The following is a 27283-nucleotide window of genomic DNA, read 5'->3' as shown; positions in this document are numbered from 1 at the left end:
GTAATGAGGCCCAGAGTCATTGGGATGAAAAGACATGTGTGGGGTGGGGATGAAAAGACATGAGTGGGGTGGGCAGGAGTTGCTAGTAGACAGAATCATTGGGATGAAAAGACATGAGTGGGGTGGACAGGAGTTGCTAGGAGACAGAGTAATTGGGATGAATAGACATGAGTGGGGTGGTCAGGAGTTGCTAGCAGACAGAATCATTGCGATGAAAAGACATGAGTGAGGTGGGCAGGAGTTGCTAGTAGACAGAATCATTGGGATGAATAGACATGAGTGGGGTTGTCAGGAGTTGCTAGTAGACAGAGTCATTGGGATGAATAGACATGAGTAGGGTGGGCAGGAGTTGCTAGTAGACAGAGTCATTGGGATGAAAAGACATGAGTGGGGTGGACAGGAGTTGCTAGGAGACAGAGTCATTGGGGTGAATAGACATGAGTGGGGTTGGCAGGAGTTGCTAGCAGACAGAGTCATTGGGATGAAAAGACATGAGTGGGGTGAGCAGGAGTTGCTAGTAGACAGAATCATTGGGATGAATAGACATGAATGGGGTTGTCAGGAGTTGCTAGTAGACAGAGTCATTGGGATGAATAGACATGAGTGGGGTGGGCAGGAGTTGCTAGTAGACAGAGTCATTGGGATGAAAAGACATGAGTGGGGTGGGCAGGAGTTGCTAGTAGACAGAGTGATTGGGATGAATAGACATGAGTGGGGTGGGCAGGAGTTGCTAGTAGAGAGAGCCATTGGGATGAATAGACATGAGTTGGGTCAGCAGGAGTTGCTAGTAGACAGAGTCATTGGGATGAATAGACATGAGAGGGGTGGGCAGGAGTTGCTAGTAGACAGAGTCATTGGGATTAATTGACATGAGTGGGGTGGGCAGGAGTTCCTAGTAGACAGTCATTGGGTTGAATAGACATGAGTGGGGTGGGCAGGTGTTGCTCATTGACAGAGTCATTGGGATGAAAGAACATGAGTGGGGTGGGCAGGAATTGCTAGTAGACAGAGTCACTGGGGTGAATAGACATTAGTGGGGTGGTCAGGAGTTGCTAGTAGACAGAGTCATTGGGATGAATAGACATGAGTGGGGTGGGCAGGGGCTGCTAGTAGACAGAGTCATTGGGATGAATAGACATGAGTGGGGTGGGCAGGAGTTGCTAGTAGACAGAGTCATTGTGATGAATAGACATTAGTGTGGTGGGCAGGAGTTGCTAGTAGACAGAGTAATTGGGATAAATAGACGTGAGTGGGGTGGGCAGGAGTTGCTAGTGGACAGAGTCATTGGGATGAATAGACATGAGAGGGGTGGGCAGGAGTTGCTAGTAGACAGAGTCATTGGGATGAAAAGACATGAGTGGGGTGGACAGGAGTTGCTAGGAGACAGAGTAATTGGGATGAATAGACATGAGTGGGGTGGTCAGGAGTTGCTAGCAGACAGAGTCATTGGGATGAAAAGACATGAGTGGGGTGGGCAGGAGATGCTAGCAGACAGAATTATTGGGATGAATAGACATGAGTGGGGTGGGCAGGAGTTGCTAGTAGACAGAGTCATTGGGATGAATAGACATGAGTGGGGTGGGCAGGAGTTGCTAGTAGACAGAGTCATTGGGATGAAAAGACATGAGTGGGGTGGACAGGAGTTGCTAGGAGACAGTGTCATTGGGGTGAATAGACATGAGTGGGATGGGCAGGAGTTGCTAGCAGACAGAGTCATTGGGATGAAAAGACATGAGTGGGGTGGGCAGGAGTTGCTAGCAGACAGAGTCATTGGGATGAATAGACATGAGTGGGGTGGGCAGGAGTTGCTAGTAGACAGAGTCATTGGGATGAAAAGACATGAGTGGGGTGGACAGGAGTTGCTAGGAGACAGTGTCATTGGGGTGAATAGACATGAGTGGGATGGGCAGGAGTTGCTAGCAGACAGAGTCATTGGGATGAAAGGACATGAGTGGGGTGGGCAGGAGTTGCTAGCAGACAGAATCATTGGGATGAATAGACATGAGTGGGGTTGTCAGGAGTTGCTAGTAGACAGAGTCATTGGGATGAATAGACATGAGTGGGGTGGGCAGGAGTTGCTAGTAAACTGAGTCATTGGGATGAAAAGACATGAGTGGGGTGGGCAGGTGTTGCTAGTAGACAGAGTCATTGGGATGAATAGACATGAGTGGGGTGGGCAGGATTTGCTAGTAGACAGAGTGATTGGGATGAAAAGACATGAGTGGGGTGGGCAGGAGTTGCTAGTAGACAGAGTCATTGGGATGAATAGACATGAGTGGGGTGGGCAGGAGTTGCTAGTAGACAGAGCCATTGGGATGAATAGACATGAGTTGGGTTGGCAGGAGTTGCTAGTAGACAGAGTCATTGGGATGAATAGACATGAGAGGGGTGGGCAGGAGTTGCTAGTAGACAGAGTCATTGGGATGAATAGACATGAGTTGGGTTGGCAGGAGTTGCTAGTAGACAGAGTCATTGGGATGAATAGACATGAGTGGGGTGGGCAGGAGTTCCTAGTAGACAGTCATTGGGTTGAATAGACATGAGTGGGGTGGGCAGGAGTTGCATGTTGACAGAGTCATTGGGATGAATAGACATGAGTGGGGTGGGCAGGAGTTGCTAGTAGACAGAGTCATTGGGATGAATAGACATGAGTGGGGTGGGCAGGAGTTGCTAGTAGACAGAGTCATTGGGATGAAAAGACATGAGTGGGGTGGACAGGAGTTGCTAGGAGACAGAGTCATTGGGGTGAATAGACATGAGTGGGTGGGCAGGATTTGCTAGCAGACAGAGTCATTGGGATGAAAGACATGAGTGGGGTGGGCAGGAGTTGCTAGTAGACAGTCATTGGGTTGAATAGACATGAGTGGGGTGGGCAGGAGTTGCATGTTGACAGAGTCATTGGGATGAATAGACATGAGTGGGGTGGGCAGGAGTTGCTAGTAGACAGAGGGCCTCATTAGGAGTGTTGCGGTAAGACAACTACGGCGCCAGTAGTGCTACAGGCACCATTGTTACCTCACCACAACATTCCGAGTATGCTCGCGGGTGCCGCTATGGAACGCCTGGTCAGACCAGGCTTGCAGAGCGGCACCCGCGAGCAGTACCGGATGGCAGCAACAACCCCGTTATTAACGGGACCGTTGTTACCATCCTCCCCATTCCCATTGAGCCATATGGGAGCTCAAATGGGAATGGGGACGTACCGGGTCCGGGTCCCGCAAAAGGAATTACCGGGCCCTCCAAAGTCGGAATGGCCCGGTAAGTCCCCTTTTGCGGACCCGGACCTGAATTTGGGAGTACCATGCCCTTTTGAAGGGCATGGCCACCTCCAAACTCGTAATGAGGCCCAGAGTCATTGGGATGAAAAGACATGTGTGGGGTGGGGATGAAAAGACATGAGTGGGGTGGGCAGGAGTTGCTAGTAGACAGAGTCATTGGGATGAAAAGACATGAGTGGGGTGGACAGGAGTTGCTAGGAGACAGAGTAATTGGGATGAATAGACATGAGTGGGGTGGTCAGGAGTTGCTAGCAGACAGAGTCATTGGGATGAAAAGACATGAGTGGGGTGGGCAGGAGTTGCTAGTTGACAGAATCATTGGGATGAATAGACATGAGTGGGGTTGTCAGGAGCTGCTAGTAGACAGAGTCATTGGGATGAATAGACATGAGTGGGGTGGGCAGGAGTTGCTAGACAGAGTCATTGGGATGAAAAGACATGAGTGGGGTGGACAGGAGTTGCTAGGAGACAGAGTCATTGGGGTGAATAGACATGAGTGGGGTGGGCAGGAGTTGCTAGCAGACAGAGTCATTGGGATGAAAAGACATGAGTGGGGTGGGCAGGAGTTGCTAGTAGAGAGAATCATTGGGATGAATAGACATGAGTGGGGTGGGCAGGAGTTGCTAGCAGACAGAGTCATTGGGATGAAAAGACATGAGTGGGGTGGGCAGGAGTTGCTAGTAGAGAGAATCATTGGGATGAATAGACATGAGTGGGGTTGTCAGGAGTTGCTAGTAGACAGAGTCATTGGGATGAATAGACATGAGTGGGGTGGGCAGGAGTTGCTAGTAGACAGAGTCATTGGGATGAAAAGACATGAATGGGGTGGACAGGAGTTGCTAGGAGACAGTGTCATTGGGGTGAATAGACATGAGTGGGATGGGCAGGAGTTGCTAGCAGACAGAGTCATTGGGATGAAAAGACATGAGTGGGGTGGGCAGGAGTTGCTAGTAGACAGAATCATTGGGATGAATAGACATGAGTGGGGTTGTCAGGAGTTGCTAGTAGACAGAGTCATTGGGATGAATAGACATGAGTGGGGTGGGCAGGAGTTGCTAGTAGACAGAGTCATTGGGATGAAAAGACATGAGTGGGGTGGGCAGGTGTTGCTAGTAGACAGAGTCATTGGGATGAATAGACATGAGTGGGGTGGGCAGGATTTGCTAGTAGACAGAGTCATTGGGATGAAAAGACATGAGTGGGGTGGGCAGGAGTTGCTAGTAGACAGAGTCATTGGGATGAATAGACATGAGTGGGGTGGGCAGGAGTTGCTAGTAGACAGAGCCATTGGGATGAATAGACATGAGTTGGGTTGGCAGGAGTTGCTAGTAGACAGAGTCATTGGGATGAATAGACATGAGAGGGGTGGGCAGGAGTTGCTAGTAGACAGAGTCATTGGGATGAATAGACATGAGTGGGGTGGGCAGGAGTTGCTACTAGACAGAGCCATTGGGATGAATAGACATGAGATGGGTCGGCAGGAGTTGCTAGTAGACAGAGTCATTGGGATGAATAGACATAAGAGGGGTGGGCAGGAGTTGCTAGTAGACAGAGTGATTGGGATTAATTGACATGAGTGGGGTGGGCAGGAGTTCCTAGTAGACAGTCATTGGGTTGAATAGACATGAGTGGGGTGGGCAGGAGTTGCACTTTGACAGAGTCATTGGGATGAAAGAACATGAGTGGGGTGGGCAGGAGTTGATAGTAGACAGAGTCACTGGGGTGAATAGATATTAGTGGGGTGGTCAGGAGTTGCTAGTAGACAGAGTCATTGGGGTGAATAGACATGAGTGGGGTGGGCAGGAGCTGCTAGTAGACAGAGTCATTGGGATGAATAGACATGAGTGGGGTGGGCAGGAGTTGCTAGTAGACAGAGTAATTGGGATAAATAGACGTGAGTGGGGTGGGCAGGAGTTGCTAGTGGACAGAGTCATTGTGATGAATAGACATTAGTGGGGTGAGCAGGAGTTGCACATTGACAGAGCCATTGGGATGAAAAGACATGAGTGGGGTGGGCAGGAGTTGCTAGTAGACAGAGTCACTGGGGTGAATAGACATGAGTGGGGTGGCCAGGAGTTGCTAGTAGACAGAGTCATTGGGGTGAATAGACATGAGTCGGGTGGTCAGGAGTTGCTAGTAGACAGAGTCATTGGGGTGAATAGACATGAGTGGGGTGGGCAGGAGCTGCTAGTAGACAGAGTCATTGGGATGAATAGACATGAGTTGGGTCAGCAGGAGTTGCTAGTAGACAGAGTCATTGGGATGAATAGACATGAGTGGGGTGGGCAGGAGTTGCTAGTAGACAGAGTCATTGGGATGAATTGACATGAGTGGGGTGGGCAGGAGTTCCTAGTAGACAGTCATTGGGTTGAATAGACATGAGTGGGGTGGGCAGGAGTTGCACGTTGACAGAGTCATTGGGATGAAAAGACATGAGTGGGGTGGGCAGGAGTTGCTAGTAGAAAGAGTCATTGGGATGAATAGACATGAGTGGGGTGGTCAGGAGTTGCTAGTAGACAGAATCATTGGGATGAATAGACATGAGTGGGGTGGTCAGGAGTTGCAAGTAGACAGAGTCATTGGGATGAATAGACATGAGTGGGGTGGGCAGGAGTTGCTAGTAGACAGAGTCATTGGGATGAATAGACATGAGTGAGGTGGGCAGGAGTTGCTAGTAGACAGAGCCATTAGGATGAATAGACATGAGTGGGGTGGGCCGGAGTTGCTAGTAGACAGAGTCATTGGGGTGAATAGACATAAGCTGGGTAGGAAGCCGCTGCTAGTAGAAAGAGGGTGGCGCGTTTGCAGGGCAAAGAAGACATTTCTAAAGGAGCCTTTAGCGAGTGCGATAAGCGGAGAAGCGGTCAGATAGTCTGTTGATTTCCGGTGGCAACGTGTTCAAAATGGAAGCAACAGAGCCAGATAAGGCACCTCAGCATCTCATGCTGTGCTTTTTCCATAACGAATGTTTCTGTTTAATAACCTACACCTTTTTCTAACCCGTCCTCTCTGTAAGGTTTTAGGCTTTATGACTGATTTGGCATTGCTCTCCTCTACAAAAACACCTAAGTGGATACAGGGAAAATGTTCTTTATAACTACCCCTCAGCGAGGCTGTCTCTGAGCAACCAAGTTTCATTTGCCCCCTGGGCAAACACAAGGAGGAATATGTTTGGTTACCTATAAAAAAAAAAGCATTACTCCCTTTGCGGAAGCAGTATAGGGTTTTTCAGTAATGTTCCTATGGGTCATAATATTTGCACAGCCAAACTAGCCAAACTTCTGTATTCTGCAGTTTGAGCGTGCAGTTCGGGGGTTTATTAGTAGAAGGGATCATATCCACCTGTCACATTCCTTATGCCTGAGGTGTCACACTGCCCCATATTGAAACTTACCTTTGACCTGTCTGCTTGAGGTCTGTTCAGTGCGCGCGTAGACAATGTACACAGTATCCGCGTGTCAGCCATCAGAGGCCAAGTTAAGGCTTTACTTAGTCACAGCCATTCCTTATACATTTTTCAGAACAATAGGGTCGTTTTTTTAATTGTTGGAAATGGGGAGTGCCTGTGAACGGTTAGTAATGGAAGAATCAAAAAGTGATGGCTGCAACGGACAGTTACAAATTAATCATAACCACTGGCATATAGTTTGGGTAGCAACCAAAAAGTTATGGAAGAATAGCAGAGAATTAATCATATCGATTGATAATGCTCCATTCCATCATTTATTAGTCCCGCTGTGCCTATTGCAGAGGGCTAACACACCTATCTTAATCTACACCAAAGAGGGGCTGTGCAGCCCAGCCTGCAAGATTACAGGCCTTCTGAAGTGGAACTCAAGCAGCCTTCCAGCTGGGGACCCATTACTCGCCATTCACTTGCCAATTAGGGTATTTTGAAATAAACCAAAAATTGAAGGTTGGAAATATATGAACTAATCATAACCACTGGCAATTATTCTGGGAAGCCTTCCACTCCATCGGGTTTTTTTTTAAGTCTGTTGCATTACAAAGGGGATTGTTTAGTTAATAATGGAAGACGTGATAGGTTTGACCCATATTAAAGTAAAGTTGCAGCAATTCATTTGGGCGCTTTTACAACCAAAGAACTGGTCATTGGGGTCAAATGGGTAACAATAAAGGAACGTGTTCATGTGATTTGGTTTACGTTAATAAAAAAGGAGTTGCACATGATCAGTGAGAAAATATTCACCCACAACAAGCAAAAATGAAAAATCTGACACATGGCTCATTTCCCAGCAGGTCGCCCACTGATTCAATGACTTGCCAGACTAGCCGACGGCCAGCACTGTACAGTATTGCAATTATGTGATTGCTTTTCTATTCCTCCCTAAACATTCAGTGTAAATAGAAAGAATGTGTGAAGGGGGCTTTCATGCTCGTTTTAATCAATATGCAACGCAGCACTTGTTATGGTTTTGATGATGATGTTGAGCTGCGGGGGGTGGGAGGATGTGCTGGTTGTGCTTTGTTCTCTCCTTTTCTCTTTCCCTGCAAATTATCTATAATGCGATAATTACTATATTTGAAAATGTATTGTGATGTTTCGATAGTATCTCAGTAGATCAGCTTATATTGATGTTTCTTTAAAAGTAGGATCGAATTTTGCACTCAGTTGAGGCATATAATGTATGACTGATTCCAATGGCAGATGTCCTTCCTAGGAGCCCCAGCTTGCCAGCACATTGTCCTCGCACCAGCTTTAACCGCCCCCCCCCAGATCCGTCCCCCACACAGGGTACATCACGCAATGAGAGACCTTCACAGACACCTCACTTTGACTAAAATGGTCGTAAGTCTTTTTCTGGCCTCTTGAGGCGTATAATGCCCACAGCTCAAGTACAGATGACCCGGTGTCAATAAAGATAGAATTGGATAGAATTGTGAATCCTGGCCTGCGTCGCATCTAGATAGGACCTTGAATGTTAGCATGCCCGCACTTAGGTGAAACTTAAATGTCAACATGCCCACACTTAGATTTGTGAATATTAGCCTGCGTCACATCTAGATAGGACTCTGAATATTAGCATGCACACACCTACGCTAAACGTGAAGACTAGCACAGGCCACACTTAGAATTGTGGACAATTGGCCTGCGTCGCGTCTAGATAGGATTAATTGAAGGATAACATGCCTGCGCCTAGATGAAACTTGAATGATAGCAGGTGCCACACTTAGAATCGTGAACACCAGCCTGCACCGCATCCAGATTAAGTTAGGAATGCTAGCATGCCCACACCTAGACAGATTTCTAAACACTAGCTTGCACCGCACCTAGAAAAGTCTGTGAATGTTGGCATGCCCACATGTGAAGGCCAACAACTGCCACACTTAGACAAAACTGTGAATGTTAGCATGCTAAAGGTCATGTAACCCACTAACCATTATAAGCTCAAACTCTGCATACTCACACAACAAGCCACGTGCACTTCACAACACTGCAACAACACATAAGACGGAGCAACAGCACAAGCGGACCCACACCGATCCAATACCCGCACCAAAGCTCAGCACCCGGTGTACACTGAGTTGAAGCTGCCAACAGAACACCACTCCTCTCACTATCCTACTCCCTCTTCACCCTACTAACCAATCCCCACCCCTATTATTTACAGATCCGCCAGAGCGCCTGGGGACCAATTCCGTTGGTGACGGTGTGCAGTACAAATACCTTTAACATGTAACATTTAAAGACATCAGGACTGAAGTGGTGCATCAGGCAATGCGATAAAACAGACTCGGGAGAAGAAGGCCGCCTACTCAAGAGACAATGGTGACAGTATCATCCCCACGCGACCAGGGTTCAGGTAACTAATGGCACTTCTTAAGTTCTCAACGTTGACTTTTTCAGCAATACCTTGGGGACCAGGCAGAAATATTCTGATGTGCATACAAAATGAATGTATTATATGGAAACCCTGGTGAAGCTCTAAGCACGAAACACAAGTTGCCTCCTTTTTTACAACTATCCAATAAAGCAATGCAATAATTAGTGCAACTTACTGAATCTTGAAAATAAACACAGGTTATTCTAAATCCATTAAAAAAACTAGCATCGGCAATGCCAATTGTTACAGCGTTTTCTACTGTTTTTTTGCATTTTGCATTTATAGGTACCGGGTGCAAGTAGGAGAGTGCAAAGTAGCAAAGGAGGATTGCGATAAGAGGTGCCGGTGTGCCTGTTCAATATAATAGGGGACTAGAGCAAGGGAGGAAGCCATTGATAGAGGGTGCCATCGATGATGAGCAAGAGGAAATATGAGCAAGAAAGGGTGAGAGTGAGAGGATAAGAAATAAAGCGAGTGCGCAAGAAAGGATGAGAGGATAGGGAGAAGTTGGGTGGGTAGAGGGATTGGGGGTATGGTTGGGTAGGGTGGGTGGGTGTGGGAATCAAGGGCGTACGGTGTGTAGGACTAGAAAGAGGGGGTAGGGTGCGTGGTGGCGGTAAAGAGAGGGGGTAGGGTTGAGTAGAGATAGAGGGTGTAGGATGGGTGAGGTTAGAGAGAGAGGAGGTTGGGTGGGTGGATGGTGTACAGATAGTTGGTAGGGTTGGTGGGTTGGGGTAGAGAGAGATGGAATGCTGGATGGGTGGGAGTAGAGAGAGAGTTGGTTGGCTGGGTTGCTGTAGATAGAGAGAGTTGGTAGGGTGGGTCGGGGTAGACAGAGTTGAGAAAGGTGGGTGGGGTAGAGAGAGTTTAGTTTTTGGAGAGTTGAGTGGGGTAGGGTGGAGAAAGTGGGGTAGTGTGGATAGAGAGAGTGGGGGTAGGGTGGGTGAGTGGGGGTAGGGTGGGAGGTGTAGAGAGAGTGGGGGGTTTGGTGGGAGAGGGTAGAGAGCAAGTGGGGGTTGGGTGGGGGTAGGGTGGGTTTCATGGTGGTAGAGGGAGTGGGCGTAGGGTGGCTGCGTGGGGTTAGGGTGGGTGGGGTAGAGAGTGGGGGTTGCGTGGGGGTAGAGAGAATGGCGGTATGGTGGGTGGGTGAGGGTAGAAAGAGCAGGGGTATGGTGGATGTGTGTGTGGGGGTAGAGTGGAGGTATGGTGGGTGGGGGCAAAGTAGTGGTAGGGTGGGTGGGTGTGGTTAGAGAGAGTGGGGGTAGGGTTGGTGGAGGTAGAGGGAGTGGGGGTAGGGTGGGTGGGTGAGGGTTGAGAGAGTGGGGGTATGCTGGGTAGGGCTAGAGAGAGTGAGGTTAAGGTGGGTGGGGGTAGAGAGAGGGGGTATGTAGAGAGAATGGGGGTGAGAGGGAGTAGAGAGAGTGGTGGTAGAGAGAGTGAGGATAGGGTGGGTGGATTGGGGTTACAGAGCGTAGGGGTACAGAGAGTGGGGGTATGGTGGGTGAGGGAGTACCTAAGGGTGGGGGAGTCGGATTAGGTTTGGTGGGGTAGAGAAAGTGGAAGTAGATTGGCTGGGTTGGGGTAGGGAGAGTGGGGATAGAGAGGGTGGGGGTAGATTGGAGGGGTCGCAGCAGGGAGAGTGGGGATAGAGAGGGTGGGGATAGGGTGGATGAGTGGGGGTATGGCGGGTGAGTGGGAGGAGAGAGTGGGGCTTGTGGTGGGTGGGTAGTTTATAGAGAGGGGGTAGGTTCGGTGAGGGTAGAGAGAGCGGGGGTATGGTCAGTGGATGGGGTAGAGTGGGGGTAGGGTGGGTGGGTGAAGGTGTAGAGAGTGGGGGTCGGGTAGGTGAGGGTAGAGAGAATGGGGGTAGGCTTGGTGGGAATAGAGAGAGTGGGGCTAGAGAGAGTGAAGTTAGGGTGGGTTTGAGGTAGAGATGGGGTATGTAAAGAGTAGGGGTAGACAGAGTGGGGGTAGGTGGGAGTAGAGAGAGTGGGGAGTAGAGAGAGTGGGGATAGGTTGAGGGGATTGGGGTTAGAGAGAGTAGGGGTATAGAGAGTGGGGTATGATGCGTGAGGGGGTATGATAGGGTGGGAAAGTGGCAATAGAGAGGATAGTGGTAGTGCGGGTGAGTGGAGGTACAGTGGGTGAGTGGGAGGAGACATGGGGCTAGTGGTGGGTGGGGGTAGAGCGAGTAGGGTTAGTTTGGGTGTGGAAAGAGAGAGTCAGGGTAGGTTAGGGGTGGGGTAATGAGAGTGGGGGTAGGTTGTGTGGGTGTGTGTAGGGTTGGTGGGGGTAGAGAGAGTCGGGGTTAGGGTGGGTGTTCGCGGGTAGAGAGAGTGGGGATAGGGTGGGTGGGTGTAGAGAGAATGGAGGTAGTGTGGGTGGGCCGGAGAATAGAGAATGGGGGTAGGATGGGTGAGTCGGAGGAAAGCATGGGGCTAGTGGTGTGTTGGTGGGGGTAGAGTGTATGGGGGTAGGTTGTGTGGCTGGTTGTAGGCTGGGTGGGGTAGAGAAAGTGGGGGTAGGGTGGGTGGGTCGGTGGAGGAGAGTATGGGGCTAGTGGTGGGTGGGGGCAGAGAGATTGGGGGTACAGTGGCGGTAGAGAGAGTGTGGATGGGGTGGGTGGATTGGGGTTAGAGAGAGTGGGGTTATGCTGGGTGAGGGTATGGTAGGTTGGGTGAGTGTGAGTAGGTTGGGTGGGGTAGAGAGTGTAGGGGTAGGTTGGGCGGGTGGGGAAGAGAGAGTGGGTAGAGGTAAAGAGAGTGAGGGTAGGGTGGCTGGATAGGGATAGAGTGGGGTGGGTGGGTAGGGACAGAGAGAGTGGGTGTAGAGTGGGTAGGGATATTAAGAGTGGGGGTAGAGTGGGTAGGGATAGAGAGAGTGGGATATGGTGGGTGGGTAGGGACAGAGAGCAAGTGGGGGTAGGGTGGGTGGGGTATAGAGAGAGTATGGGTAGGGTGGGTTTGGGAGAGAGAGTGGGGGTAGGGTTGATGGGGTCGAGAATGTGGGTAGGGTGGTTAGGGGGTGAGGGTTTGGGGTAGAGACAGTGGGGGTAGGGTGGGTAGGGGGTGGCGTTGAGAGAGTGGGGCTAGGGTGGGTGAGTGAAGGTAGAGCGAGTGGGGGTAGGATGGGTGGGGTAGAGAGAGTGGGGTGGAGTGGCTGAGGGATGGTAGTTGGTTGGGTGCAGGAAACATGAACAAAGCAGTCTCAAGAGGACGTCTTCAAATGTAGCCCAAAATAGCCCAAACATGAGTGGGGTGTGTGAGGGAGAGAGAATGGGTGGTGTGGGTAGAGAGTGTGGGCATGCAGTGGGTGGTAGTGGAGAGACAGCCTCTACCCCCTTGAACCCTGGCACATGCAACATTGACCCATGAGGACCCACCTTGACCCTTCCCCCCAGCACCTCCCGACCATGAAGGCAGTCTGTACTCTGCACAGCCTAATAGTTAAACGTGGCCTCTGCCTGGCACATCACCTTTTTCCCTCCTCAACTGTTCATAAACATGCCAGAAAACACTGCAAGAACCAAGCACTGCCCCTACATGCTCCTGAAACGTTCACCGGAGACTTGCCGACTATTATCGCTATCTGATCTTCACCACCTTTACCATCAGTGCCTGCCAACAGGCCTTCCTCAGTCTCTACCACTCACTGCACCTCACTGGAATCCCAGTGAGCAAGCACTGGTCACGCGCTCCGCAACTGCCAATCACTCCCCGATCACTGCCAAGCTCCACCACAAAGGAAAGATAAGGATGCAAAGGCAACCACCACATTCAGCCCTCAAAAGAAGATTTGACCAATGAAAAGTCTGCACCACTACCAAACACTACTTCATCCTGTCTGAAGCCCAGAACAAACCACCGTGGCCACCTTCCATACATGGTGATCGTCGGAATCCCAGCTGACCATCATCAGTCTTCTGGGAACATCACCATCTTCATTCCTATCATCGCACAAGGTCATTCTACCTCACAAAGAGTAACCTCAACTAGCAAATGGAAAGAACCCAGAACCCCTGAAAACACAGACTCTACCTCCTCTACCTGTTTACCTCCACAGGAGCCTCACTCTTGTGCTTGGACCAATAAGTATGAGAAAGATGTCACCTGCCCCCCATCATTCCCACTATCCCCTGCTCTGCCCACATAATCTTGAAAGGTGCACTGTTCACCTGCATATCTTCTGGAGCATCCAGGGCAACCTAGCGGTCTGCCCGCTCGACTGCCTAACATTCACTGAAAACTGGCTCCTTCCGAGAATGCCATCTGCGGAACAGAGATGTGGGCAGAAAGGTTCTCTCCCACTGACACTCTTTGGCACTACTACAAGCAAGTATATCAAAGAACCTAGAAACCGCTCCTTTAAGCACATTTTGCTTACATGTTATGTGATGCTATCTTGCATTTGTATAGCGCCTCCTGTCATAGAATGTGGTTTCAAAGTGCTTTGTCTGTCAGAGAGGAAAAGGAGGAGTATGATAGAACATTCAGTAGTGATTGGAAGGAGCAACATTCGGGGGCGGGGGGTGCTAGTTGAGACGAGGGCAGAGGATATGTAAGATGCTCGGGAAGGCCTGAGAAGGACAAGGTGGAAGAGCTTCATGTACAATTGGACCGTTTTTATCCTGGGTCTCAACTGCATTCCATGGGGTATTCTAAGATACATGGAGAAGAGGTGTTCACCGTGCCATGGGGTAGCTCTGGAATTTACTCACCGCTTGGTGAGCCTGGGCATGTGGAAGCCAGCCCAAGAAAACACAGAGGGTGAAGCCTTTCTACTTACTTCCCTAGGCCTCCAAAACACATGCATTAGTGGTTGTTCCGCAACATTCATAGAAGCAATTATCCATCCCACCCGCCAAGCATTAAGCAGCTGCCTGACGGACTGAGCTGATTGGCCCGACGAGCATGCATTTTCAGAGATCTTGGCATCTGGGTTGAAGATTCCTCCGAAGGATATGCACTCGGTGTGGATTGACAGGATCTGCACACTGTTCCTTCTGGAACCAATGAATGTGGCCCTAGCATTCCTGATCTCAGCCACACCCATGGTCTACCCACACATTAACACAAGTAATGACGCAGAATGACCACCCTCCACACCCACTGACTACTAGACAGACACTGGGCATCACCTACTGGCACAGCAACTTCAATACTTCAAGGCAGAAGCCTTCTTCAGGACCTTTCCTAACATTGCATTTATGCCACTGGTACTAACTCAAGAAGTACAGATGGGATTAAATTGGGATCTTTGAGTAATGAAAAGGGATGTAGGAACTCTTCGAAGGGTCTTGCAAAAATCCAAGTCCTTGATTGATCGCACCACCTGCAACATCTTTAACAGAGTGGACGATAAATCTGCCAAACGAGGAACTCAAAAAGCGTACTACAACACTTGTATCAATTTTGGCAACAACTCTCCAAAGAAACTATTCCAAATCTTGAGAGAGTTTGCACTCTGACTAAGACAGCTTGTCCCCCAGCACCCACCCAAAAACATTGTAAGCATCCACTTCACTTCTTCAGATCAATGGTAGACTGGCTCAGACCTAACACAGCGGCATCGCCAACACAAACTCTCCTTCATTATCCAACTCCCTCTGCCAGGGCCACACTCCTTGGTGCTCATTTTCAAATCCCCCAAGTGCCGGAAAAGGTGAACAAATCTGGATTGAAAGGTGTATGCCTAGTTTTGCAATTGTTTCTGCACAGTGGCTCTTTTTCGTTTCTTGGGTAGGCTGAGCAGGGGCACAGAACCGAATGACTGTTTCTGCCCACCCCATACCCTCCGCCTGCCAAGAAAGCCATCACCACCATCATCCATGCTCACGCTGGCATCACTGCACAGGATTCATAGGGGAATCCACTTATTTTTAGCACCTAAAGAGTAGTCCTTTCTAAATGCCTCTCTCAAGCATACATTGTGGACGCCATTTGGAATTCTTTGCGCTCTAAAATGCAAACATTGTGTGATAATCTGATTCTGCTAGGCTCATCATTTCTTTTTTCACTTCATAATGCAAAGCGTGAAAATTGCATAGAGGGGAGAAAAGTGCACATGTTGGTGGTGCCTCCTGTGCAGTGAACACCTTTGAGTTCACCCTTCTGCTGAAGGTGAGATTGTCAATGTTGAAGGCATTCCAAGCCTCCTACCTATCACCAGGAAGCAGTAACTCCAGGATAGACCAGTAATTGCCCCTCTGCTGGCAAATCTGTTCAATGATATGATAGGTTATTTATAACGTACTTAATACCCAGAGGTTTCTAAGCGCGGACCAGGGGATGGAACCTGTCTTGCTCCGTGTCGTCTTGCTTCCAAGGTGAGCATGTTGCCCCTGAGCTATCCTCCCAAGACAATCAATGCCTCACTCTCTCCCCTATCCTCTAGCCTACAACCTTGGACCGCACAATACAAAACCCTACAGTTTTGGGGAAATCCTGGCCAATTTCGGTGCCGTTCCCTTTACATCAAATGTTAGTCAGTAGATAAAGTGCAGTTCACCTCAAGCCACCCAACCATGTGGAGGACTACCATTTTGGATTCCACCCTCAGAGAGGAACAGAAGCCACCCTCATGGATGTCAGTGAACCGCTCCTCACATCTAGAAACCACAGTCAGGCCTGGGCCCTGCTCCTGCTCGACTTCTCAGCATCCTCCGGTGTAGTGTTCCACTGCAGTATATCACATGGCTTAAAGGAATCCATGGGTGCGCAAGGTTCATCAGCATACTGGATCATGACCTTCCTCTACAAATGAACCCATCACCTGAGACTGGTCTTCTTGTTCCTATCCACAATGATCCCTTGTTGAGTGCCCCAAGCACCAGCACAGTCACTGCTCGCTCGCCTTCAGTGTATACTGTAGATGGCTCCTATGGACCGCATCCTAAACACTCATTGCATTTGCATGCTGTTGATATTCAGCTTCATCAAACTACATGAAATGACATTAAAATAAATGATGTAGAAGACAGACTCATAAATGTCAAGAAACGTATGAACAATAACCTCGTCTGTTGAAAAAAACTCAGAAAACAGAGGTCCAGCTTGTGGGCTGAGGAGGCAGAGACCAGGGCTATTCCCCCTCCACCTGTGTTGGGCCTTCTCAATTTCTCCAAACAGAGCATACCGAATGGGGTAGTTACGTCGTTTAATGCAACTCTGAAATTTTAACTGTTAGCTAATGTATTCATTAAGTCGTCCTACTATCATCTGCGGCTACCTGTGGGGAACCAGCCTCTTCTAGAAATGACTCACAAGTTTGTGCTGTTTCTTGCTGTTGTCATGGATCCTCCATTGCAGTGGGCTCTATGTCAGCATATTTTATAAAAACTCTATATAATCCAAAAAGGGGACACATAAATCATCCCTCACACCTGGTTTCCAGCCTAAAGCTATCTATGCATGTTTTAGGTGAGACGGAGTGGTGCTGAAGGGCAATCACACCACAGAGGGTTTGCTTCCCTGCACTTCTCCCTCAGGAACCTGCCCCATGTAAATCAAATTAGCTGGACATCTTGTAAAGATTTGTTCAAGTTTCTGAGGCCTCAGGGGGAGATAAATAGCCGAGAAGGAGTCAAGAAACCCCGTCTAGTAGCCACCACTAGCGAAGGATGGAGTGATGCCTCAGTATGGGAGGGTATAAGGTGCCCATGGCAGCCTGGGGCTGGAAACCAGTGTCCCTGCCAAGGTCTTTCACTTCTGGATGGGCGGCACCCTCACTTGCATGCAGTATACAGTCACAACTCATCAAAGGGTTACACAACACTAAAGACTTCTGCGGTGGCCGTTATTTCCACCCTTCGATCCCTCATATGTTACAAGTTCTGTCTTTGTGTCCCACTGTAACCCGTCCCAGCACTCCTGGGGAGGTTTCCTTTTCATCCCATAGACCACGGTCTGGCTGCCACCCACGGCCGGGCTCACAATTCCCCTATACACGGGCAAGCCTCTGTGCTTTAAGGCCACTAGGGCGGTGATGTGCGTAGTGTGAAAGACTCCATAACGAATGTCTGAGCATTAGGAAATACTTTCTTTATAAGGGATTTCTCTCAGCCAAGTTTGGCTTCTCAATTAACTCACTTTTACACTACAAAACACCAACCAGCCGTAAATTCCACGTGTTTTGACCTGTTCACGATTATGACGCATTGTCGTGCACAATGCACTGCTTTTTGCGGCAGGTTTGACTTACATAACATCCATTTTATCACAACCCTCCATAACCCGCTTTTAAAACATCACTTGTGACACTTTTGTTGTCTCACAATAACTGCCTTTAGCTGTGTTTTGTGCCCTCTGAACCCACATGAAGAGTTTCAAATAGAAATCATAAGATGGGGTGCATGGTTTTTGAAAGGAGTCGCTACATTCTATGATTTCGGTTTTACTTTGTGGCAATTTTCTATCACCACTTAATTAAATACTGCCACGATGAGGTTGTAAAAGTGAACAGTAACCTCCAAAGCTCACCACTACCCATGTACAGTGAAGCCAATGAATGGATGATCCCATGGGAGCCTTTGCCAGAGTGATCTTTCCCAAGTCAAGTGACCATTCTGGAATGGTCCAGTCTGATCTTCATATTTAAAAAAAGATGCTTTTATCACTGAGACCTACACATGTATTTATTCATTTCAATGTGATCAAGTGCCCCCGTGGTTAAATAGGACTTGAGTTCTCACCCAATGGCAATGTTCCTGCTCAAAGCATGTTGGTTCCTTTCTCTGTTTTAGTTGTCGCAGGCTGCGTTTTATCAGCAACACCCTTGCCTACCAAAGGTTTAGTGCAATTGCACTTCTTTACACCCTTCATTCAAGAATTACATGCAAGATGCACCCCTCTCCTTTGCCCATGCACACTACCTCAAATAGTTATGCTGAAAAGGATCTATGTGATCACTACGACCCCCAGAATTCCGAGGGCCGAAAATGCAACTTTTATTTTTCCAACCCCCTTTACACCACATACAAATGCAGGGGATAGGAGACCCCCACAGCCCCCCGATAATACCATTATAACCCATACCCCAAGTCAGAATTTCGGTAGTCGGAATTCTGAGGGCGACATTTTGGTGTATTTCCCCTCAAAATGAGCTGGTCATGCAAGCAACTCCTCCAACATGCTGGTCAAAAAGACTCCACTGTGTAGAGCCAATGCCCTGTTCAAAGAAAGAAAGGAAACATGGAAAGACAGTGCGGGGTAAATCAGGGGGACACTGGCGACTTACAGTCCAATCGAGAGTTGATCTGGGCTCCTTGAGGGGTCCATTGGAGAGTGAAACGCTGAGGGAGTGAGCGGGGGCCAAGTGCTGGAGGCCAGAGCGGGAAATCGCCTTCCTGGAATTAGAAGGAAAAGAAAACAAAAGTGAGCGGCACAAGTAAGGAAAAAATCAAAGTTCATATTCTCCCAAGAACTGGCATACATTTCTCCTTTATGTGGGGCAGCCATCTTGTGTAGGATGGCGCATCCCCTTATCCATTTCAGAATCATCATCAGCCTCTAGTCCTAGTGGGACTACCTGACATGCAAGGTTCCGCTCCTATATTATTCTCATTAGATCCTTGCCCACGTGGTTGACACAGCGCTCAATGGAAGAACAGCTATAGGAACTCTTTGTGGCATCACAATCTGTTCTGTAGAATAGACGAATCCATTCAAATGTAAAGAATGGATAAAAAGTGAAACTTTGCTCTTGGAAAATAAATATTTCAAATGGGTATTCATGGCATTCTTCATGTACTACATAATATGCATTAAATAATTAAATACATAGCAATGAAACCAGTACACATTAACCAATGCTACGACATGACTTCTTACTCAGGTTTCAAACTTGTTTATGGCAATATGTGTTTCCTGAGCATGGTAGAAGTCTACGAGCCTCATTACGATGGCAGTGATTTGGCAGTAATTCCACTGAATTACCACCAAATTCGATGACTGTTACCTTCTCTTGGTCGTATGGCACCACAGGATTGCAAGTGGTGGTAACTCCCCCATGGATTTTGGTGGATTTACCGCTGGAGGAATTACTGTGCTAATTTCTTGAGGTAAATTGAAGTGTTTACCTCCAGCAACAAGCTTTTAATTATTGAATTACACCATGGAATTTTAGCCTAATAAAGGAAGTCTAGACCAGGAGGTACTGTCATATTAAGAAGTCAAGGAAGAATTGTCGGTTGAAGAGAACATGTTAGTGTGTGGGCAAAAATTAATACCAGCGGGAACTTACAGAGAGAGTTTGATATCATTAGGCCACACAGGCCATCACAGAATAACAGGAATTTAACAAAAGGTAAGAGAGATAATGGTAGCCAGGGATGGGCGTGGAGATAGAAAGGACAGTGCCAAATTGTTGGCCATGTCAGAACTCAGACAGGAGTGTAAAGTGATGAAACAAAGTATGTCTCAAATTCAGGTTCCTGATGGTGCTTGGAGACAAGTGGGAATATGTATTGTAGGGCCATATGATCATTTGTAAGTGGGAGTAAAATTCCTTCTGGTAATGGTGGATCATCATACTAAGAGGCCAGAAGTATAACTTGTCAACAATGTGAGCATGGTAAAAGTGATACAATTCATAGATCAAGTGTCTAGAAAGGAAAGGCACCCTGAGATTATAATAAGTGGCAACGCTACACAATTCAAGAGTGATAAACCAAAGGAATATGCAAGAAGTATAGGCATAAAGTGGAGGTTTTCTTCTAATTATCATCCTGAAAAAAATGGGTTAGTAGAGAGATTTAACCGGGTGATGGCTGAAACTATTGAACTAGCACTGAGAGGGGTCGGAGGGCACACAGCGAGAAGGCAGTTGGAGAGTGGTGGGTGGAGGGTGAAAGCAGGTGCAGTTTTTACCGATTGAAATAAACATGTTCACTTGCCTTCCTGTGCCTGCGTATTTTGTGGAAACACAACAAACATATATTATTTGCATAGGCGTGTAAGGGACTTCCCCTTTTATTTAGATGAGAGGAAATGTATCTGCAGCGGGGAGATTGCCAAGGCCAAGTATACCAACTCCTGTGGTGGACTGCTGCAGGCCAGTAACCAAGTGGCCTCCCACATCTGAGGCTAGAGAGCAGGGGGTCTGCAACCCACAGCTCCCTAGATGATTAGGACTATGACTCCCATGATCCCTCACCATTGACTATGCTGGCTATGGATAATGGATGGTGTAGTCTAAAACATCTGGCCAGAAAAAGGTTGCAGACCCCTGCTATAGAGGGTGGGAATATGGTGTTTATAGACGCTGGGCTCTCAGAAAAAGCTGGCCACTCTGCAGGACTGAGCAAAACAAAAGAGGTGATGGCTAGATGGTTTAGAATGAATCTTAACCTCTGGCATTGCTCTGGGCAACCCTCCAGCCCATCGTTCTTCGGCTGCCAAGCCATTACAAAATGAGGAACACCATATGCAAATCAGGCTTGGTCCCACCCCCCAAAGGGGCAGTCCAGCCCGAAGTGCTTGGTCACATTCCTTCTGCTCGAGACCACAAGCATCCCCAGACATGTTTTGGCCTTGTTGGGCCTCATCAGCGAGGAGTAGCTTGGGTCTCAAGCCCAAGCAGGCATGGGACCCATGTCTGGGCATAACCATCCCACTCGGGGTGACTAAGCAAAATGATAGCTAGAAGGTTTAGAAAGAATCTGAACCTTTGCCATTGCTTTGGGCTTCCCCTTTTGGGGTGGGGCCAAGCCTGATTTTCAAAAGGTCTTTCCCCTTTTGTAATGGGGTAGCAGGCTGAAAAAGGATTGTCTGGAGTGTTTCCCAGAGCTGTGCCTGTGATTATGATTTATCCAAAACCTTCCGGGTATCAACCTTTAGTTTTGCACACTGCAGGACTGACCAGTTCCTATTACTGTCCACTCCCTCACCTGGCAAGTGAAGTCTGTGCCTATTCATGGCAACACAAACCACACAGAATTCCCAAAGTGAATGTGAGCTGCTTTGCAGCCCCAGCTGTAAAACACTTGTGTACGAGAGCGATATAAATAAAATACCATATCATATCATATAAACTCAAAGTTTTTTCCTGGAAACACCCACCCTGGAGCAGGGGGCTGGGAGGAGCAGTAGCGCATATAAGGCTGTCATTCCAACGAAAGCACTGCCCAAGTTTGTGGTAAGGGCCTGTCAGGGGCACATGATCCTTATTCCATGGACAACATGGGGAGATGGTTGGAAGGGGTGAAGAGACTCCTTAAAACACTGGCAACGGCTGGGGAGAGATTGGCACACACCTTGCCCCACACTTGCCCATGAGTCAAAGGAGATAACTCAGAGAGGCCTGGGGCAAGGCTTGGAGGGCTGTTAAGGCATAACAACTATGGTTCTGCAGTCCCGGCCCATGAGAATAAGCTCTGATGGGCACCAGTAGGAGACCCAAGCAAGGACAAGGCGGTCCAAGTAGGTGAGCACCTGAGAGGCAACCAAAAACCAAACAGCCAAGTCTTGGTCCCAGCCTTGTCCTACCAATAGTTTATCTCCGAGTGAGCACAGTTTGCATGCGAGAACTGCAGCCAGGCCTTTACTGGAAAGAGCGCCCCGTGGGATTAGGTGACATCACAGTAGGGCCTCTGAGCAGAGCCATTTTGTTTTATGTTTCAATATGTTTCTGTTTTCCAAACAAAATGGCAATAGATCTTAAAATTGGTTGCATACCTAACCACATTATAAAAATAGAAACTGCAATATTTACATAAATGAATGCGCAGGGACTAGTTAGTTTCAATATCAATATTGAACTTTAGTAGTTGATACGTATATTAGAAAGCATGCAAACACGCGAATAGCAAAATAGCTCACAGGAAACTCAAAAAGTCATGACTTGAGAATCTAAGCAGATAAGTAAATTATAAAAACAAAAACAACCCACGTTTCGTCCTAGCCTTACCAAGTTATAATATCTGCATCAGGCTGGCAAATGGTCACCGGGCAAACAGAGGAGTAGGCAGGGTAAGGCGTGAGCAGACAAGGCCCACCCAAAATCTATTAATGCCCAATCACTTGCAGCATTAATATCACTGTGGTGGGCTCAACTACATAAGCTTCAGGCCCCACTTGCAAGACGATCCTGGCTACGCTTCTGCATGCAAATGAAGACGTCATGCTCTAATAGACCAGACTCACAGCCTGTAATGTGAAAACGGAAGAGTTAGGTATAGGTGACGGAGGAAGGGGATAGAAAACCAATAACTCCAAGTAACCTATCCCACATTGCACTCGATTAAGTGAAACCAGCATTGACAACCCCAACAAGTGCCACCTGTCAGTATCAAGTGCGGCATTAAAAGCCCCAACAATCCCGCCATATCAGGCTCGGACTGTCCTATAGGGCAATAGGCCAGTGGCCAAACGAAAAACACAAAATGCTGGTCTGGGCCTGTTTTTTTTGGTCAAAGTGGGCCACTTTTTTGGCCAATTTGGACCAGTTTGATGAATTAATTGACTCTGCAGCTGTTTCTACAAGTGTTTATAAATGAATATTCTTTAAAAAGCACAATTTGCATCCCACTGTTTTTAAAAAAACTTCCCCTTGGTTACTATTCAAACAGTGTCACAAAAGGAATGAATTGCCATTTCCAACTGTGGCCACTTTTTCATTGGTGCCTGAGACAGTTTTATGGCCCAGTCCGATCCTGCACCATATTCACAGTCGCCATATGATGAGCTATAACCACGCATGCGCGACTATCGCATGCCAGGGGCAGCCTCAAATGTCCCAATAACAAGCCAAATAAAACTTCAAAATGAATTGACAAAGGCAGGTACAGCCACGCCGAGAAACTTTAGGTAAGTTGTGAATCACACAAATGCCCTTTTCTCCGTAGTCTTCGGTTGCATTTTTGCCTGACAGTAGCTTCATGACAACCAACGAAGCAACTCACTTTCTAGGTCTGCTTTTACATCGTCTATATTCACAAATAAATGTATGTTAACCTAGTAAGCCAGAGTAAAAACCAAATCTCATTACCCGCCGACTCGACAACTAAATTGCACCCTTGCAATGCTCTGTGTTCTTGCTGTTATCGTTGTACATTTCTGTATCTTTACAATGTCACAGACAACTTTGTAGCACCCCCAAATCAGCAGAAGGGTGCCACCGTGCAACAAGATTTCTATTGGGAATCAAGAAGCGTAGGCAAAGATACCAAAACCTCCAGCACTGACCCAGCCATTTTCACCGTCCACTCCAAAGGCAGACTGGCAATGCCGCCAGCAGCTAAGGCAGTTTGAGACTGTGCCTCGGTTTCGAAACTCATGCCATTTCCCTCATCTAGGCGCTCCGAAAGACTGGCACAGAAAAGAAGAATTATACCCATTGTATCAATGGGTCGTGTTCCCCTACAATGGGTTAAAGCTTAGACTGAACTCAAACACTGAGCTCTGAATCAGGCAAGGTGCCACAGCAGCTCTGTGCATTGGGCCTGCTAAAAATAAACCAAACTGTTAATAGCTTAATCTTTTTTTATATAAAGCTTTCTTCTAGAGTTTTGCTACCTTCGGCGTTACCAACTTAATGGGACTCAATGTGTCCTACTAAAAAGGATTTAAAGAAAGGTTGGCGCTTCTGGGACTTGAACATGTGAATCCAGAAGGCAGCAGTAAGATTAGACAGGTGACCCGCCATCTGATCACAAAAGCGTTTGAAGGACAAGGGTGCGGCAGAAAGTCGCTGTCACTCTGGGGACTTTAGTTCTGCCAAGCACCCATTTTGTATTGTCGTGTCTCTCTCTTTCAACCATTAGGAAGTCAGTCCAGGGGCACTAGCAAAGCCTTCCTTGATTGATTTGCCAGGTCTTATTCTATTCTTTCCAATTGAAGTTCTGGAATTACTTATTTTTAACCCTGACTAAAACAATAACAAAATAAACAGGACTACAGAGAATGTTTGGTTGTGCTGGGATGAGCAGTGTTTGATAAAAATGGACAGACGTTGATGTACGTTACTTTAAAAATCTAGGACTTTTTTCAGACTTGAGTGCGGTCTAGATTTAATTATTGCATTTAATATTATACATGTTTCAAGGCGTGTGTTCAATTCTCGTTTTAATTAATGTAGTGCTTGGACGCCGTCCCGAATTACTAAATAAGCAAAGTAGACACTGGCCTATGGGCCCCACTCCTTTTAGGGGCCCCGCAGCAACAGATCAAAATAATATTGATTTGATCTTGAAAGAAAATTACTATAAAGATTTCCTAAATTGTTTCCAAAAGACAGAAAAAAACAATCAACTCAAAGAAATGAAAACTTTACATTAAAGACTCTTTGGCGAAAATACCGTATTAATGTAATGTACCCATTAACAACTCAAAGTACGTACACCAGAGACATCAGATTCACATAACAGTTTGGCCCTCATTACGACCCTGGCGTAAAGTGACTGACCTGACCGCCATAGCGTAAATAGCGTTTCCGCCATTGCACGACGGAGCAAAGTGCGGCTAATTCCGACCCATCGGGCACGAGCACTACGCCATGGCGGAAGTGCAAAGTCCGCGATGGCGGAAATGTCCCCAAAACGCCCCTCACCGCCGTCGTACGGCGCCCTAGGTGCAATTCCGCCACCCATCTTAGCGGTCACCGTAATGAGCGGCAATCGGAAAGTACGGTCACCGTAAATATACAGAAACGGAAGTAAAAACATGGTCCCGGAACGGGAAACAGCACGCCGTACACCTATAAAATCAGAATTCCCACACAACCATTAAAAATACTACCCTGAGACACATCCCAACCCGTCATCCACCCTAGTGAAAGCAATAGAAATGGGAAAAGTAGCGAAAAAAGCGTGCGACCGCAAGCGGCAGGTCCACTTCTCCCGTGAGGAACTCACCGTGCTCACAGAGACCCTCCAGGAGAATGCTGCCGTCGTCTTCTCGACGCAAATGACCAGGACGGCACTTGCGAACAAGAAGGCCATATGGGCCCTGGTGGCACAGCGGGTAAGTGCGGTGGGGACCGCACCCCGCAACCCACAGCAATGCAGAAAGCGATGGGACGACCTGCGGATACGCGTACGGAGCATACTATCCGCCAACCGTAACATTGCCACAGCTACCGGGGGAGGATCGGAATCACCCATCAAGTTGACCCCCTGGGAAGAAATCTGTGCCTCCACCATTGGAATGGAGAGTATAGAGGGAGTCGGAGGGATGGAGAAAGGAGTGCAGACATCCGAAGAATCCGGTAGGTGGGCCAAATAAAACAATGCTAAATCCACAATGTCCAATCATGTGAAGTACCATGTGTCCACATAGTGCAACAGTAACACATGTCCAGGAGAACGTCCACATACATTGGCCTGATAGCGCACTTTAAAACTCACATTAAATACATAAATAATTGAAAATCCTAAAAACACCCTCTACACGTGCAGCAGGCACACCCTAACTGCAGGCTGCAAAACAACTGCATCCTCAATCCACACAAAAATGAAACCACCTCCAAGGCCCCGACCCAAATCACCCTCAGGTACCACCCCAATGCATGTGATACATTGCCATTCCAATTTCAACAGACCCATTAATAACGCTCGCCCTCCTTTACTCCACCACAGGGTCCGATTCAAACGACGAGCTCCAGGACACCTCTACCAGCACACCTGCAAAGAGGGCCAAGACCAACGGCCAAAGACCCTCCACCTCAGCTGCACGCATCAAGACACGGCAGCAGCACAAATCAAGTGGCAGCACACAGGAGGGAACTTCAACAGGCACCCCAGCAGCCAGCATGCCCACAACAGCACCACCACAGGTCCCCCCAATGGATGCCACAGAAGGCACTGCTTCTGGTGGCAGCAGCACCATAGGTGACACTGCATTAATGGCAGCATGCTCCGACACAGAAAACGGGGATGTCGAAGTAAGATCCATCCATGGCCTGTCTCAATCCCCCTGTTTGTTTCATCCCGTACACCATGAGGATACCACGCAGGGGCACCCACAAGACGACGACTGGCCATCCCCCACAAGCCCTGTGGCAAGGCAACATGAGGTGACCAGCCCCTCTGTGACACCACCGCAAATGGCCATGGCACAGCAGAGGCAACAGTCCCTCGACCAGGTGATCGTGCAACAGCAGCAACTGGCCACGCTCCTCAAGGACCATGCTGATGAATGTGGGGGTACCAAGGCAGCCATAGAAACATCAACTGAGACACTTAGGGCAGAAATGGAGAGAAGCACCGAGAGCCTGAGAGTACAAATGGAGAGAAGCACCGAGAGCCTGAGAGTACAAATGGAGAGAAGCACCGAGAGCCTGAGGGGGGAACTGCATGCGACGTCCAAAGACGTATGTGCTGAACTTGCCGCTGTGCGCCGTGTGCTCACTGAGCTCTCACAAACCCTTAGGGACATGCATGGACGTGAGCAGGCAGAGACATCATCCGTTGCAAGTTCCGTCCAGGGCAGCCCCCAACGTAGATCTGGGAGGAACCTGCGCTCCACAGGCAGGGGTGCCCCTGATACCCGGAGAGGGGGCTTGCAATAGCGTCTGCCCACTGACAATGAGCATCTTCGGACACTGGTGTTCGGGGGGGAGGTAGGAGGGTGGAGGGGGTGTGTTGGGCTCACTTGGGTGGCGGGTCGATGGGGTGTGTAACATAATTTCACATATGCTATAAACAATGCACGATCATCCAATGAGATGTGTGGACATTGATCTTTGTGTACGAGGCCTTCATAGGCGTACAGTCCATATTGTGCATGTTCCAGACACACACAGTGCCACAAGTCCCGTGTCCATGTATCAGCCACCAGGCGTGAGTGCTAGAAGCATGAATCAATGAGAATCTGAAGAATGTCACGGCCCTCCTGTGCCTCGCAGACTCCTTGAGGTGCTGCCACATCCCCACCCTCATCATGACCATCTTCAGGTGCTTGCAGTTCTGCGTCAGGGGGCATGGGCACATTTCTACGTACGCACATGTTGTGTAGCATGACACATGCCATGACCATCTTTGCAACCTTCTCATGGCGGTACAGGAGTGCCCCGCCAGACCTGCTGAGGCAGCGGAAATGAGTCTTCAGTAGGCCGAATGCCTGTTCTATGACTACACGGGTACGTGAGTGGGCATGGTTGTAGTCCTCCTCATGCTGGTTCTGTGGGTTCCGGAGTGGTGTAAGGAGCCATCTCTTCAGTGGATAC

General features: G+C 48.3%; 1 protein-coding gene across 6 annotated transcripts in view; it reads right to left on the bottom strand.

The window, feature by feature from the left end:
* The window catches only part of DGKI (diacylglycerol kinase iota), a 1316934-nt gene that overhangs the window by 687540 nt on the left and 602111 nt on the right, over window positions 1–27283 (bottom strand). For all 6 annotated transcript variants that reach the window (XM_069628758.1, XM_069628759.1, XM_069628760.1 and 3 more), the window contains exon 2: window positions 18359–18467. In XM_069628758.1, the coding sequence (XP_069484859.1) occupies window positions 18359–18467 (109 nt within the window). The remainder of the gene's footprint in view (window positions 1–18358; window positions 18468–27283) is intronic.

This window comes from Ambystoma mexicanum, chromosome 12 (assembly GCF_040938575.1).
Source record: "Ambystoma mexicanum isolate Mex_15411 chromosome 12, UKY_AmexF1_1, whole genome shotgun sequence".
Taxonomy (NCBI): domain Eukaryota; kingdom Metazoa; phylum Chordata; class Amphibia; order Caudata; family Ambystomatidae; genus Ambystoma; species Ambystoma mexicanum.
Note: the sequence above shows the minus strand (reverse complement) of the source record. Positions and strands in the feature narration are given on the sequence as shown.